General features: G+C 39.0%; 1 protein-coding gene across 3 annotated transcripts in view; it reads left to right on the top strand.

The window, feature by feature from the left end:
* KIAA1841 (KIAA1841 ortholog) overlaps nt 1-15136 on the top strand; it is a 55367-nt gene that overhangs the window by 34376 nt on the left and 5855 nt on the right. For all 3 annotated transcript variants that reach the window (XM_036334441.1, XM_036334442.1, XM_036334443.1), the window contains 6 exons: nt 6105-6250; nt 7040-7139; nt 8399-8431; nt 9722-9821; nt 12573-12664; nt 15056-15084. In XM_036334441.1, coding sequence (XP_036190334.1) covers nt 6105-6250; nt 7040-7139; nt 8399-8431; nt 9722-9821; nt 12573-12664; nt 15056-15084 — 500 coding nt within the window. The remainder of the gene's footprint in view (nt 1-6104; nt 6251-7039; nt 7140-8398; nt 8432-9721; nt 9822-12572; nt 12665-15055; nt 15085-15136) is intronic.

Below are 15136 nucleotides of genomic sequence, written 5' to 3'. Positions count from 1 at the left end.
CAGGCACCGATCACCCAATGGCGAATGGGAAACTGGGGGTGGATGATGGCGGGGGGTGGGGCTGGCTGCGGGCAGCTTGGGAAGATGGCCCTGATCGCAGGCCAGGCCTAGGGACTGTCCCCACACACGAATTTTGTGCACCAGGCCTCTATTATACAGCTTTGGTATTTAAGACAGGGTGATATTGCCCAGCTAGTGTGGCTCAATGATGGAGTGTCAAGCTATGACCAGGAGGTAACAGTTTGATTCCTGGTCAGGGCACATGCCTGGGTTTCGGGCTTGATCCTGGTGTGCAGCGTGCAGGAGGCAGCTGATGGATGATTCTCTCTCATCACTGATGTTTTTATCTCTCTCTCCTTCTCCCTCTCTGAAATCAATAAAAATATCTACTTACGTAAAAACCCTGGGTGGTGTAACATCACGACCGGTCTGGCAACCAAGCAGAAGGAAGTCAGTCCTGCAGGGGTTGTCTTGGAAATGGCTGCACCCTCCCCTGAGCTGTTTCCGGTGAGGGCAGGGTTTGAGGCAGGAACCCGCCCTTGGAGTGTGGAGGCATATCTTTATAAAGTGCCACGCCAGCACAGCCAAGGATGAACTTGAGTGGGGGCAGCTGAAAGGCTTAGAAAAGAAAGACAAGAGAATGAAAGCCGGGTCTCGGTGGGATGCTGCTTCTCTGAGAGACAGCGACTACGCCCACAGCCATGTCTTTATTTTATAGCAGATGCCACGAGGCAAAGTAAGGGCATGACCAATATGTTTACAATATTCTCCTGGGTTTCAATCCTACTCAACTACATGCACCTGAACTCTATCAAGCCTACATCACTCAGGCACGTGGGGCCATGTGTTCGGACCATAGGTTCAAGCTTACAACTATAGCTGTTGGCTGTAATTGTGCTGGGAGGGCCCTGCCCTCCAAGCTGGGACTTGCACGTGGCAATGAGAGGACTGTGCCCTCTCATCAGTCCAAGGCTTGAACCTGTCCAAAATACTGTAGCAGCTCCCCACAATAAAGTTTTAATCTACTTATATAAAAACCCTGAGTGTAACATCACGGCTAGAAGCGTGTCCAACCAGAAGGAAGTCAGTCCTGCAGCGGTCGTCTTGGAAACAGCTGCGCCCTCCCCCAGCTGTTTCCTGGAGGGCGAAGTTTCAGGCAGGAACCCGCCCTCGGAGCAGAGCATGGAAGTGAAATTATTTGTAATGGATCTATTATTGAAGCTAACTTTGGAAATATCTATAGATCAGTGGTTATCAACCTTGGCTGCACGTTAGAATCACCTGGGAATCTTTTTAAAATCCTGATTTCTGGGCCTCATCCTCCGGAAATTCTGTTTCTTTGTTACTAATGTTGTGGCCCCTCCCCGTAACAAAGAAACAATTTCTGGAGGACGAGGCCCAGGAATCAGGATTTTAAAAAGATTCCCAGGTGATTCCAATGTGCAGCCAAGGTTGAGAACCACTGCTATAGATGATATTAAAAATATATCTAAACGTGCAATTCTTTGTCCAAAAAATGAGCATGTTCAAAAATTAAATGAAGAAAATTTGGATATCCTCGATGGAGATTTTCACACATATTTGAGTGATGATTCCATTGATTCCACAGACGATGCTGAAAAGGAAAATTTTCCCATTGAATTTCTTTTTTTTTCTTTCTTTTTTTTAAAATATATTTTATTGATTTTTTACAGAGAGGAAGGGAGAGAGATAGAGAGTTAGAAACATCGATGAGAGAGAAACATCGATCAGCTGCCTCCTGCACATCTCCTATTGGGGATGTGCCCGCAACCCAGGTACATGCCCTTGACCAGAATCGAACCCGGGACCCTTCAGTCCGCAGGCCGACGCTCTATCCACTGAGCCAAACCGGTTTCGGCCCCATTGAATTTCTTAATAGTATTACTTCTTCAGGAATGCCGTGTCATAAATTAAAATTGAAAGTGGGGCCTTGACTGGTTTGGCTCAGTGGATAGAGCGTCAGCCTGTGGACTGAAGGGTCCCAGGTTCGATTCCAGTCAAGGGCACGTACCTTGGTTGCAGGCACATCCCCAGTGGGGGTGTTCACGAGGCAGCTGATCGATGTTTCTAACTCTCTATCCCTCTCCCTTCCTCTCTGTAAAAAAATCAATAAAATATATTTTTAAAAAAAATTGAAAGTGAGTGCAATCATCATGCTATTGAGAAATCTCAATAGTAAATGGGGTCTTTGTAATGGTACCAGATTTATTATCAAAAGATTACGACCTAACATTATTGAAGCTGAAGTATTAACAGGATCTGCAGAAGGAGAGGCTGTTCTGATTCCAAGAATTAATTTGTCCCCATCTGACACTGGCCTCCCATTTAAATTGATTCGACGACGGTTTCCCACAATGCCAGCATTTCTGATGACTATTGATAAATCACAAGGACAAACTCTAGACAAAGTAGGCATATTCCTACCTGAACCCGTTTTTGCACATGGTCAGTTATATGTTGCTTTCTCTCGAGTATGAAGAGCATGTGATGTTACAGTTAAAGTTCTAAGTACTTCATCACAAGGGAAATTAGTCAAGCACTCTGAAAGTGTTTTTACTCTTAATGTGGTGTACAGGGAGATATTAGAATAAGTTTAATCACTTTATCAGTCATTGTTTGCATCGCTGTTGTTTTTTGTTTTGTTTTTTAATTCTTTATTAGTTAAGGTATTACAAATGTGTCTTTATCCCTCCCCCATTAACTCCCCCCCCCCCCACTCATGTTCTCATCCCCCTGTTGTCCATGTCCATTGGTTTGGCTTATATGCATGCATACAAGTCCTTTGGTTGATCTCTTCCCCTTGCCCCCTCCCTCGCCTACTTTCCCTCTGGGGATTAATAGTCTGCTGTTTCTGTCTTTGGATCTGTCCCTGTTCATCAATCTATGTTGTTCTCTATAATCCACAAATGAGTGAGATCATGTGGTATTTGTCTTTCTCTGACTGGCTTATTTCACTTAGCATAATGCTCTCCATTTCCATCCATGTTGTTGCAAAAGGCAAGAGTTCCTTCTTTTTTACTGCAGCATAGTATTCCACTGTGTAGATGTACCACAGTTTTCTAATCCACTCATCTGCTGATGGGCACTTAGGCTGTTTCCAAATCTTAGCTATGGTGAATTGTGCTGCTATGAAAATAGGGGTGCATATATCCTTTCTGATTGGTGTTTCTGATTTCTTTGGATATATTCCTAGAAATGGGATCACTGGGTCAAATGGGAGTTCCATTTTTAGTTTTTTGAGGAAGCTCCATACTGTTCTCCACAGTGGCTGTACCAGTCTGCATTCCCGCCAGCAGTGCAGAAGGGTTCCTTTTTCTCCTCATCCTCTCCAACACTTGTTGTTTGTTGATTTGTTGATGATAGCCATTCTGACAGGTGTGAGATGATACCACATTGTCGTTTTGATTTGCATATCTCGTATAATTAGTGACTTTGAGCATGTTTTCATATGTCTTTCGGCCTTCTGTATGTCCTCTTTCGAAAAGTGTCTATTTAGGTCCCTTGCCCATTTTTTGATTGGATTGTTTATCTTCCTATTGTTAAGTTTCATGAGTTCCCTGTAAATGTTGGAGATTAAACCCTTATTGGTGATATCATTGGCAAATATGTTCTCCCATGTAGTGGGTCTTCTTGTTGTTTTGTTGATGGTTTCCTTTGCTGTGCAAAAGCTTTTAATTTTGATGTAGTCCCATTTGTTTATTTTCTCTTTAGTTTCCATTGCCCTAGGAGCATTATCAGCATCACTGTTGTTTTTATATCATGTTTTTGTTGTTTTCATATCATGTTTTTGTTGTTTACATATCATGTTTTTGTCGTTTTCATATCATGTTTTTGTCATTTTTATATCATGCCTCTGTTGTTACATCCTTTTGTTACTGTTTATTTATTAATAAATTTATATATTATTTTCATATACATTTTACTAATTTCCTTTCATCTTTCACACTTCTATTATAGAGAAAGGGCAAATAGCAATATTAAAACATCTCTGCTAATTAATTCCCTTTTTTAAAAAAATATATTTTATTGATTTTTTACAGAGAGGAAGGGAGAGGGATAGAGAGTTAGAAACATTGATGAGAGAGAAACATCGATCAGCTGCCTCCTGCACACTCCCCACTGGGGATGTGCCCGCAACCAAGATACATGCCCTTGACCAGAATCGAACCTGGGACCCTTGAGTCTGCATGCCAATGCTCTATCCACTGAGCCAAATTGGTTAGGGTAATTAATTCCCTTTTAATGTGCACGAATTTCATGCACCGGGCTACTCGTATATATATATATTTAAAAAAAGACAGGGTGATCCTGATGAAGAATAGACTAATGGACCAATAGAAAAGAATAAAGTACTGAGAGCCACTGAATACTTGACTGACACAGGTGTCATTACAGAACAGTGGGCAAAGGATAGACTTTCCAATAAGAGGTGCTGTGACATTGAGATATCCATATGGGGGGAAAATAAAATTAGATTCTAGCCTAAACTATTAAAAAAAGACCTATATGTGGAAGGAAAACAAAGCTATTAAAAGGTAATGCCATGAAGGAAGAGATTTTAAATTCAGGTATATCAACTACATTAAGTAAACTGAAAGTAGGAGACAAACTCACAGGTGGGAGCAGAATTTAGCAACACATCTCCATAAAAGGTTCATATTAAGATTTTTTCCATTACTCTTACAAATTCATAAGAAAAGGACTACAGAAACTCGTACAACAAAGTTCTTTTTTGTTGTCTAGTAAACATGAGAGGAACTCAGCCTCAATAGTAATTGGGGCCCTAGCCAGTTTGGCTCAGTGGAGTGAGTGTCGGCCTGCAGACCAAAGGGTCCCAGGTTCGATTCGGTCAAGGGCACATACCTGGGTTGTGGGCTTGGTCCCCAGTGGGGAGCATGCAGGAGGCAGTAGATCAATAATTCTCTCTCATCATTGATGTTTCTATCTCTCCCTCTCCCTTCCTCTCTGAAATCAATCAAAAATATATTTTAAAAAATAGTAATTGGGGAAAGGCAAATAAAAACCACAATAGAGATACCACTGCATACTCATTAGAATGACTAAAAATGTCTCACCAATTGTTAGTGAGGATATAGAGTAATGAGAATTCTCATACACTGCTGAGAGTAATAGATTTTAGTACGTATTAGCACTTATGTGCCAGGAAACATGTAAAAGAATGTTCATAATAGTATTATTTGTAATAGTTCCAAACTGGAAACAACGCATCTATCAACTGGAGAATAAATAAATGTGTGTATATTCATGTAAAGGAATACTGTACATTAAAGTAAATGTTAGTTACATGCAATAACGTGGTTGAATCATAAAAACATAATATTGAACCAAACAACTGAAGTAAAACTAAATGATAGTATTTAGGGATCCATCCTTACGTGGTAATGGATGAAAACAAGAAGTAAGTTTGGCTCAAATAAACTCACAAAAATTCAAAAAAAACCAAAAACCAAGAAGTAAGTACTTATAAAAGGCAGGATAGAGGTTATCTTTTGGGAGAAAAGAGGCAGGTATGGACCCTTGGAGAATGGGCCCATGGAGACTCCTGGAGTGTTGCAAATACTCTATTTCTTAATGTGGGTGGTAGTTGCATGAATGCTCTTGGATATTCTTTAGATGTACATTTATGTCTCATGCTCTTTTCTTGAGAAATGCTAAAATGGTTGATATGACCAGACAAAGAAGAACAAAAATGTATGCCTTGGCCGGTGTGGGTAAGTGGTTAGAGCATCAGCCCTCTAACTGAAGGATCCTGGGTTCAATTCCTGGTCAATGGTTCTCTCCCAGACCCCGGTTTAGGGTGCATGCAGGAGACCACCAGTGGATGTGAGAGAGACATCTCTCTATCTCTCTCTCTATCTCTCTCTCTCTCTCTCTCTCTATCTCTATCTCTATCTCCCTCCCTCCTTCCCTTCTCCTCCCTCCCTCCCTTTCACTCTCTCTGAAAAGCAATGGAAAAAATATCCTCAGGTGAGAATTAACAACAACAAAAACATATAGTCATCTTTAAAGGAATGTGTCTATAATGAACCAGGCTCTCCAATTTCATGTCTCTTGTACAACAGGGTTGTAAAGTGAGGGACCACATAGTTGCTCTTCATGATCAAGGTGAAGGTGGAAGTTCGCTGTCCTATCCAACTGCTAGAATACTGGAGGATCTGCACAAACACAAAGATGTCATTGTTGTGCCTTTTTCTAAAGATACAATTAGGTGAGGTTGCGGGTGGGGTGGGGTGGGGTGGGGTGGGGTGGGGTGGGGTGGGAGAGGGATGCTGTACTGCCTATTTATTCAGTGAGTCCATCTCAGAATCCTTTATCCACCTATGCTTCCCCAATCACTAATATCAGTCCTCAAATAGTTTACAGTATTTCTGAAAGCTTAACTAGAATTATATGTTAGCTTACAATAAGAGCAAGCAGGTGTTTATTTGACAGGAAAAGCACTTCAGAATATTGGCGGTCCAGAGGTGGAAAAACTAGTAAAAGGAGTCCTTGGTGATTGAAAGGTTAGGATCCAATTTTTGAGGTGTGTTTTTTTTTTTCTTTTCCCAAGTTACTTAAGCTTGTCCTCAATGCTTGATTGACACAACTGGAAAAATAGTTGATGGTTGAGGTTATCTTTTCATAAATTTGAGCTCCTTGAAGTCAGTAATTTCAGAAGTTACTTCCATCATCTTACACCTACAGCAGGCTGTCAGGTTGAGGGAGGAGGACCCTTAAAAAAGGCTGTTCTCAGGCCAGTACTCATTATAGAAGCCCATTTCACCACCTGGCAAGTATGATGCCTGGAGAGCAATGGTGTGATTTCTGTATGGAGTGATTTCTGTAGGGGAATCTCTAGGTGAATAAAGAAATGTAAAAGTTGAAGTGGCATACCTTATACTAAAGAACTATACTTCTAAAGAGCAATTTATAAAACACTTGCAATAAACAGATATCATTTGCATTTAAATTCTTTAAAAATTGAACACTTCTCCATTAAATGTCTTTTTCTTCCTAGTGATTCTGGGGTTGGTCCCTATGATGAGAAGGGTCTGGACTGTGATATTTTGCTGGAGCCAAATACACCATGGGGCCCCAAAAGTGGGGAGCTCAATGCTGTGAGTAGCTTGTTTCACTTATTCTTTATTTATATAAACAATTGATGACATTTATCTTTGACAGAAACCTGATCAGTTTAAATTGAAGTTGAGCCGAAACCGGTTTGGCTCAGTGGATAGAGCGTCGGCCTGCAGACTGAAAGGTCCCAGGTTCGATTCCGGTCAAGGGCATGTACCTGGGTTGCGGGCACATCCCCAATAGGAGATGTGCAGGAGGCAGCTGATCGATGTTTCTATCTCATCGATGTTTCTAACTCTCTATCTCTCTTCCTTCCTCTCTGTAAAACATCAATAAAATATAAAAATAAATAAATAAATAAATGAATGAATGAATGAATGAATGAATGAATGAATAAATTGAAGTTGAAATTTTTAGTTATAAGTATTTACTGACTACCTGATCATACCACGGTATTATGCTGAGTTAATAGGATTATAAGGATAATAGGGCACATTCATTGTCCTCAAAGAATTAATAACTAATCGACTTTAATTTTGGGGGAAAATATAACATGGCCTTTAGGGTTTTTATTATGGGTAAATAATGATTTGATAAATGAAGATAGTATGAATGGTATATTTTGTCCTCTCCTAGTAGTCCTATAAACTTTTTGGTAAGAAATGCTTTTTTTTTTAATTGTAATCAGGAGTGCATTTAGTTTTTCCAAAATTTCAAAACTGAAATATGACCAGAAAGCTTTGATTCCTGTTGCTAACAGCCAGGAAGTCTCTGTTTACTGGTGAGCTTCCTGCCTTCATGTCGGTTGAAATAGCTTCACTTGAGAAAGTGAAATACTCCCTGTGAAAGAGGTTATAAACTCCAGCTGGCTATAAGTGTTCAATCATTAACATTTATTTCTGAACTGTATACAAAGTAGCAAATTAGATTTCTTGAATATTCATATGTAATCTAGTTCTTTAATTTATAAAAATATAAACATTAAAAAGTGATTGAAATAGTTAAAAAAAACTAATATTGTGTCTACATGTGATTTACTTGTCTTTTGGAAATTACACTAGGAAATGTCTTTTGGGTTTTTGTTTTTTGTTTTGGTAAACATATACATCCTCTCTACACAGGGGTTATAAAGATAATAATCTACCATTTTCAGCCTGAATTTAAAATTATATTTCAACCTGAAAGGGAACTATAGTTGTAACTTTTTAAAATTCTTCTACAATATCCATATGAAAATAAGGATCTGCAACGTGGGTATATGCAGATTTATTAATCTCTTATTCTTTTGTCTTTTTTATAGTTTTTATCACTGAAAAACTGGACTCTGCAACTGGTAAGTAAACAACTATATTCCACTTTCATAGATCTCTTTCTTGCTACAGTTTAGTTTAATATAATGTTATCAACATCTTATTTTATAGATTTTACTTAAACGTTTATCATCTTTTTCAGTGTCTATAATTTTGTACTTTACTAAAAATGTTATTGTTTAAAACAGACACATATTTGCCAAACCAGTTTGGCTCAGTGGATAGAGCGTTGGCTGCGGACTGAAGGGTCCCAGGTTCGATTCCGGTCAAGGGCATGTACCTTGGTTGCGGGCACGTCCCCAGTGGGAGGTGTGCAGGAGGCAGCTGGTTGATGTTTCTCTCTCATCGATGTTTCTAACTCTCTATCCCTCTTCCTTCCTCTCTGTAAAAAATCAATAAAAATATATTAAAAATAAAATAAAATAAAACAGACACATATTCTATTATCTGGCTGTATAATTTATAAGTCTATTAAATGACTTATTAAGAATTATTTTTATGTCACATTTAGAACACTGAACAAAGTAACAAATCTGTAATTTGAACTTTCTAATTATTTGGTCGTTTGATTAGTTGGTTAGTTGATTTTTTTCTTTTCTACCTGTTTGCCATTACTATGCAAATCTGCCATCAGTATTCACAAAAATGGAGTCAGAATTGGATCAGTGATGACAGGCAGTAGGGTGGATAGCTACAGGAAACAGATACGGATACTTTTAAGTAATCTAGGACCCCGCTGACCCGGAGAATGTGTACATGTGCTTGTTTATGAGACTACTTTAATATTGGCAATTACTATATTTTAATTTATTTTTCAATATATTTTTATTGATTTCAGAGAGGGAGAGATAGATTGAAACATCAATGATGAGAATCATTGGTCGGCTGCCTCCTGCATGCCCCACTAGGGATCCAGCCCACAACCCAGGCATGTGCCCTTGACTGGAATTGAACCAGGAGGACCCTTCAGCCAGCAGGCCGGCACTCTATCCACTGAGCCAAACCAGCCAGGGCTATATTTTAATTTATTCTTAATATCAAGGAACATACATTCAGTTAAGTGATGAGGTACGATTTCAGCAAATACTGAGTACCTGTAAGGTGCCCATCACTCTGCTAGAATCTGTGAAGGAAATAAAAAAATATTTGATGTAAAGCAATCCTCAATGTTGTGCTAGGCAGTGGTCATTTTATCAGCTCTTGCTTGGCTCATTCATTGAAAACAAATTTAGATAAATGTGTTTGAAAAAATTCATTAGGGATGTGATAAATACTACATTTTTAATAGGATGTATATTGTTTCTTTAATTCAGAAACAACAGTCATTATTTTCAGAAGAGGAAGAATATACCACCGGATCTGAGGTCACTGAAGATGAAGTTGGAGATGAAGAAGAAGTATCCAGGAAACAAAGTACATTGATTTCTGAGTTAAAAATCAAGCCTTGCCAAAACCGGTTTGGCTCAGTGGATAGAGCACCGGCCTGTGGACTGAAGGGTCCCAGGTTCGATTCCGGTCAAGGGCATGTATCTGGGTTGCGGGCACATCCCCGGTGGGGGATGTGCAGGAGGCGGCTGGTTGATGTTTCTCTCTCATCGATGTTTCTGACTCTCTGTTCCTCTCCCTTCCTCTCTGTAAAAAATCAATAAAATATATTTTTTTTAAAAATCAAGCCTTACTTTTAAAAAAACATTTATTTTTATTTTTGAAAGTATTACAGAGGTTCTCTTTTGTTACCCCCAGTAACCCCTTTCCACCCCTCAACTTCCTCAGGCCTTCACCACACTATTGTCTGTGCATATAAGTTCTTTGGTTAATCTATTCTGCCTCCCCCCACTGCCCTCTGAGATTCATTAGTTTATTCCATACTTCTGTGTCTCTGATTCTATTTTATTCATCAATTTATTTTTTTATTTTTCATTTTTTCTCTCTTTATTGCTCATCAGTTTATTTTATTCATTAGATTCCATATATGAGTGAGATCATATGATACTTCTCTTTCTCTGACTAGCTTATTTCACTTAGCCTAATACTCTCCAGGTTGCTCCATGCTTTCTCAAAGGGTAAAAGATCCTTTTTTTTTTTTTATAGCTTCATAGTATTCTATTGTGTAAATGTACCACATCTTTTTTATCCACTCATCTGCTGATGGGCACGTGGGCTGTTTCCTGATCTTAGCTATTATAAATAGTGCTTCTATGAACATAGGGGTGCATATATTCTTTCTGATTGGTGTTTCCAGATTCATAGGATCTATTCCTAAAGTGGGATCACTGGTCAAATGGCAGTCCCATTTTTATTTTTTGAAGAAACTCCATACTGTTTTCCATAGTGGCTTCACTAGTCTGCATTCCCACTAGGAGAGTACTAGGGTTCCCCCTTTTTCTTTTTAAATTTTTTTTAAATGTATTTTTATTGATTTCAAAGAGGAAGGGAGAGGAAGAGAGTGATAAAAATATCAATGAGAGAGAACCATTGATCGGCTACTTCCTGCATGCCCCCTACTGAAGATCAAGCCCGCAACCTGGGCATGTATTCTGACCAGGAACTGAACCGTGACCTCCTGGCTCATAAATCAATGCTCAACCACTGAGCCATGCCAGTTGGGCTAGGGTTCCCTTTCTCCACATCCTTGCCAGCAATTTTAGTTTTCTTTTTCACCTGTTTGCCATACTGACAGGTGTGGAGTAATATATCGTTGTTTTAATTCGCATCTATCTGGTGATTAGTGACTTGGAGCATTTTTTCATATGTCTCTTGGCCATCTGTATGTCCCCTTTGGAGAAGTACATTGGTTTCTAAATTTAAAACCAAGCCTTACTTTTATGAAGGGGTTGTATTCTGAAGGCTTTAATGCAATGGATGAGGACTTGGCTTTCTAAATCTACATGTTGGTTTATAATATGAAAGAAAATAAAGGAAGCTCCATCAAGATTTCCTAACCCTGGCACTAACACAGAATACTCATAAAATTGTAAAGACAGTGCAGTGTTCTTAGAATCCTCCAAGTTTTTATTTCAGGTGTAACCTTTAATGGGTTTCTCAAAATGTATGACTCACATCATTGTACCTGAGATGATTTGAAGTGACACTCAAATGAAACATTGACTAACAGTTATCAAAATGTGACTTTAAAATTAAAAACATGATTTTATACAACTGGAGAATGAACTTATGTCAAAGATTTTCAAATCACTGGTGAGAGAAATAGCAGAGAAAGTAGTTCAAAGAGCATTTCAAGATTCAGATTTTCCTACAATGCAATAGTCCTATGACCTTTGGGGTTATCTTTTCTACAAGATAGAAATCATTTGCATTTCTATTAAACACAAAAATCTGCAAGTTAACATGAAACTTCATAGAATCTGAGCCCTTAGTCAGTAGTAGATGGGAAAGTCAAACACAAGGACATTCTCTTAGAGAATTAAACAGTCCTTGTGGGTCTGTGTAACAGTCCTCCAGTAGGCACCGAAAGAACTTGCAATCCACCCTTTGTCTTATTTCCAAATTTTATATAATTTTTCTTTAAATGTAGTCCTTTATCAATTATTTTTAAATTCTAATTAGTCAAGGAAGAAAATGCTACTATGTTGTATGTTTTTTTCACAGTTGATTAAGATATAATTTACATGTAATAAGATTTAAAATGTGTACACATTGATGAGTTTTGGCATATGGTTGTATAAACCACCACCAAAATCAAGACCTAGAACATTACTCCAAGAAGTTACCTTCTGCCCCTTTGCACTCAGTCACCTTGCCCCACTCCCAGCCCCAGGTAACCACGGTACGATGCTTTTTGTCAGGATGTTTTACCTTTTCTAACATCTCGGATACTAGTAAGTGAAATTCTGAGTAGGCTTTTATGTCTGGCTTCTTTCACTTACTATGATGTTTTTGAGACTCACCCATATTACATATATTAGTAGTTTGTTCCATTTTATTGCAGAGTAGTAGTCTGTTGTGTGAATATACCATAATTTGTTTATCCAGTCACCATTTCATGAACATTTAGGTTGTTTCTAGTTTTTGACTCTTGAATAATGCTGTTGTGAACATTAGTGTAAACCCTTGTGATCACAAGGGTTTTATTGTTTGGAAGTAACAAGTGCTTTGGAGAAATATATGGGACTTATATTCCTAACATTAATTTTCTGTTGTCAGGGAAAAAGGAGAAGCCAAAGAAGTTCACTAAACAACCAAAAAAGCAGATGTCTTCACCCTGTGGTCAGAGGAAAGAAAAGGCACTGGAGAAGGTAATTCTAAATTACATACTTCTAATCTAAAGTTCATATTGAGAAATAAGCAAGTGTAGCCAGGGAAACCTGAAAAAGAAGAGAAGCAAATATTCATAATGGAATGCTAGTAGTGTAAAATGAATAAATTATTATAAAGACTGAGATTAATTAAATACCTCTAAGATGTATTGACAGGTGAAAAAAGGAAAGTGCAAAATAGCATGTAGAGTGGTATATTGTGCTACCATTTGTGTAGTATAGGTGAAAGAATATATATGAGTATATTGTATGTAAATAAAATATCTCTCGAGCCCTAGCCAGTTTGGCTCACTGGATAGTACGTCGACCTGTGGACTGAAGGGTCCCAGGTTCGATTCCGGTCAAGGACACATGCCCAAGGTTGCGGGTCTGTCCCCAGTAGGGGGTGTGCAGGAAGCAGCCAATCAATGATTCCCCCTCATCATTGATGTTTCTCTCTCTTCCTCTCTGAAATCAATAAAAATATATTTTAAAAATGTTATATATATATATATATATATATATATATATATATATATATCTCAAAAGCTACATAAGTACTTGATAAGATTGGTTGCCTCTGAGGAGTGGAACTGAATGTCTGGGGGCAAAGGCTTTTTACCGTGTGTGCTGTTTGTAACTTTTGAATTTTGAACCAATATTATTCAAAAAATTAAATAAATAAATAGACTTTAAAATGAAATAAAATAAATAGATTTTAAATGCCCATCAGCAGATGAGTGGATTAAAAAACTGTGGTACGGCTACACAATGGAATACTATGCTGCTGTATAAAAGAAAGAACTCTTAACCATTTGCAACAGCACGGATGGACCTGGAGAGCATTATGCTAAGTGAAATAAGCCAGTCATTTGTGGAATATGATGAGCAACATAAACTGATAACAAAAATAGATCCAGAGACACAGAAACATCAAACAGACCAACAAACCTCAGAGGGAAGGCAGGGGAGGGTGGGAGGGGAAAGTAAGAGATCAACCAAAGGACTTGTATGCACACATATAAGCATAACCAATGGACACAGACACTAGGAAGGTGAGGGCATGTGCTGGGGGGTGAGAGCGGCTGGGAGAGGTCAATGTGGGGGGAAAAGGAGACATATGTAACACTTTCAACAATAAAGAGTTTTAAAAAAAAGAAAAATGTTATGTAACTATGACCACCTTGTTGTTCTTTAAAAAGTGAAATAAACGTAATGTTACTACAAAAAAAATTTTTTTAATAAATTATAGAGGATGGGGCAAACATAGGTTTATAGTTGTGAGTACCTGAAGCACAGAGTTTATTCTTGTATTATTATTTATTAATTGTATTGTTTCCCATACAAGCAACTGTATATCTACGTTTGCCCCATCATGTATTTTACGTTATTTTAAAATAATTCTTATTTCCCCATGTCATCAAAGAAAGGGGTGAAAAGCCAGGTGGGAATAAGAGGACAGTATAAACCACAGTTGGCTAAAAGAAAAGCCCTGGATTCCAAAATGTGTGAAAGCTGGGGTTGAGACAAGTACCACACAATTGCATTGGGTGGGTTTTACATTCATCTTCGTGCTAAGTACTATAGGCACATAAATGGGTGAATTATAAAAGATTACATAAGCTGGGGCTTCCAGATCAAACAAATAAAGCTGGGTTCAAATTCCAGGTTTGTTTCCCTTTGGATATGATTCTTAATTTTTATAAACCTGTTTTATTATAGAGACTAGAGGCCTGTGCATGAAATTCGTGCGGGGGCCGGGGGGTGACCTTCAGCCTGGCCTGCACCCTCTCCAATCTGGGACCCCTTGGGGGATGTCTCCTGGAGATCGGGCCTAAACCGGGAGTCGGACATCCCTCTCACAATCCAGGACTGCTGGCTTCTAACCACTTGCCTGCCTGCCTGCCTGCCTGATCGGCCCCTAACTGCTCCCCTGCCAGCCCGATCGCCCCCAACCGCCCTCCCCTGCTGGCCTGATCGCCCCCAACTGCCCTCCCCTGCCGGCCTGATCATCCCCAATTGCCCTGCCCTACAGGCCTGGTCACCCCCCTGCTGGCCTGATCTTGCCCCTAACTGCCCTCCCCTGCAGGCCTGGTTGCCCACAACTGCCCTCCCCTGCCAGCCATCCTGTGGTGACCATCTTCTGGCAGCCATCTTGTGACAACAGTGCGGTGGCCATCTTGTGATGACGTCGCACGATGCCACCTAGGCTTTTATTATATAGGATAATAATAACATCTGTCTCACATGGTTGTTGTAAGGCTTAAATGAAATACTTGTAATGCTCTTGGTACAGTATTTTGCACTCATTAAATATATACTTTTATTACTATAGCACTAATAAGTCAATATGTTCTAATTGGGCTTTACTGTTGTCTACTTTTTTTTTAGACAACTTCTAGAGATGTGTCTCCTTTCCTGTGAGTATTGCTCCTGAATCCAGTCAAATATTCACTCTGAAAGCACCAGTGC

This window comes from Myotis myotis, unplaced genomic scaffold (assembly GCF_014108235.1).
Source record: "Myotis myotis isolate mMyoMyo1 unplaced genomic scaffold, mMyoMyo1.p scaffold_m19_p_14, whole genome shotgun sequence".
NCBI classification, from domain to species: domain Eukaryota; kingdom Metazoa; phylum Chordata; class Mammalia; order Chiroptera; family Vespertilionidae; genus Myotis; species Myotis myotis.
Note: the sequence above shows the minus strand (reverse complement) of the source record. Positions and strands in the feature narration are given on the sequence as shown.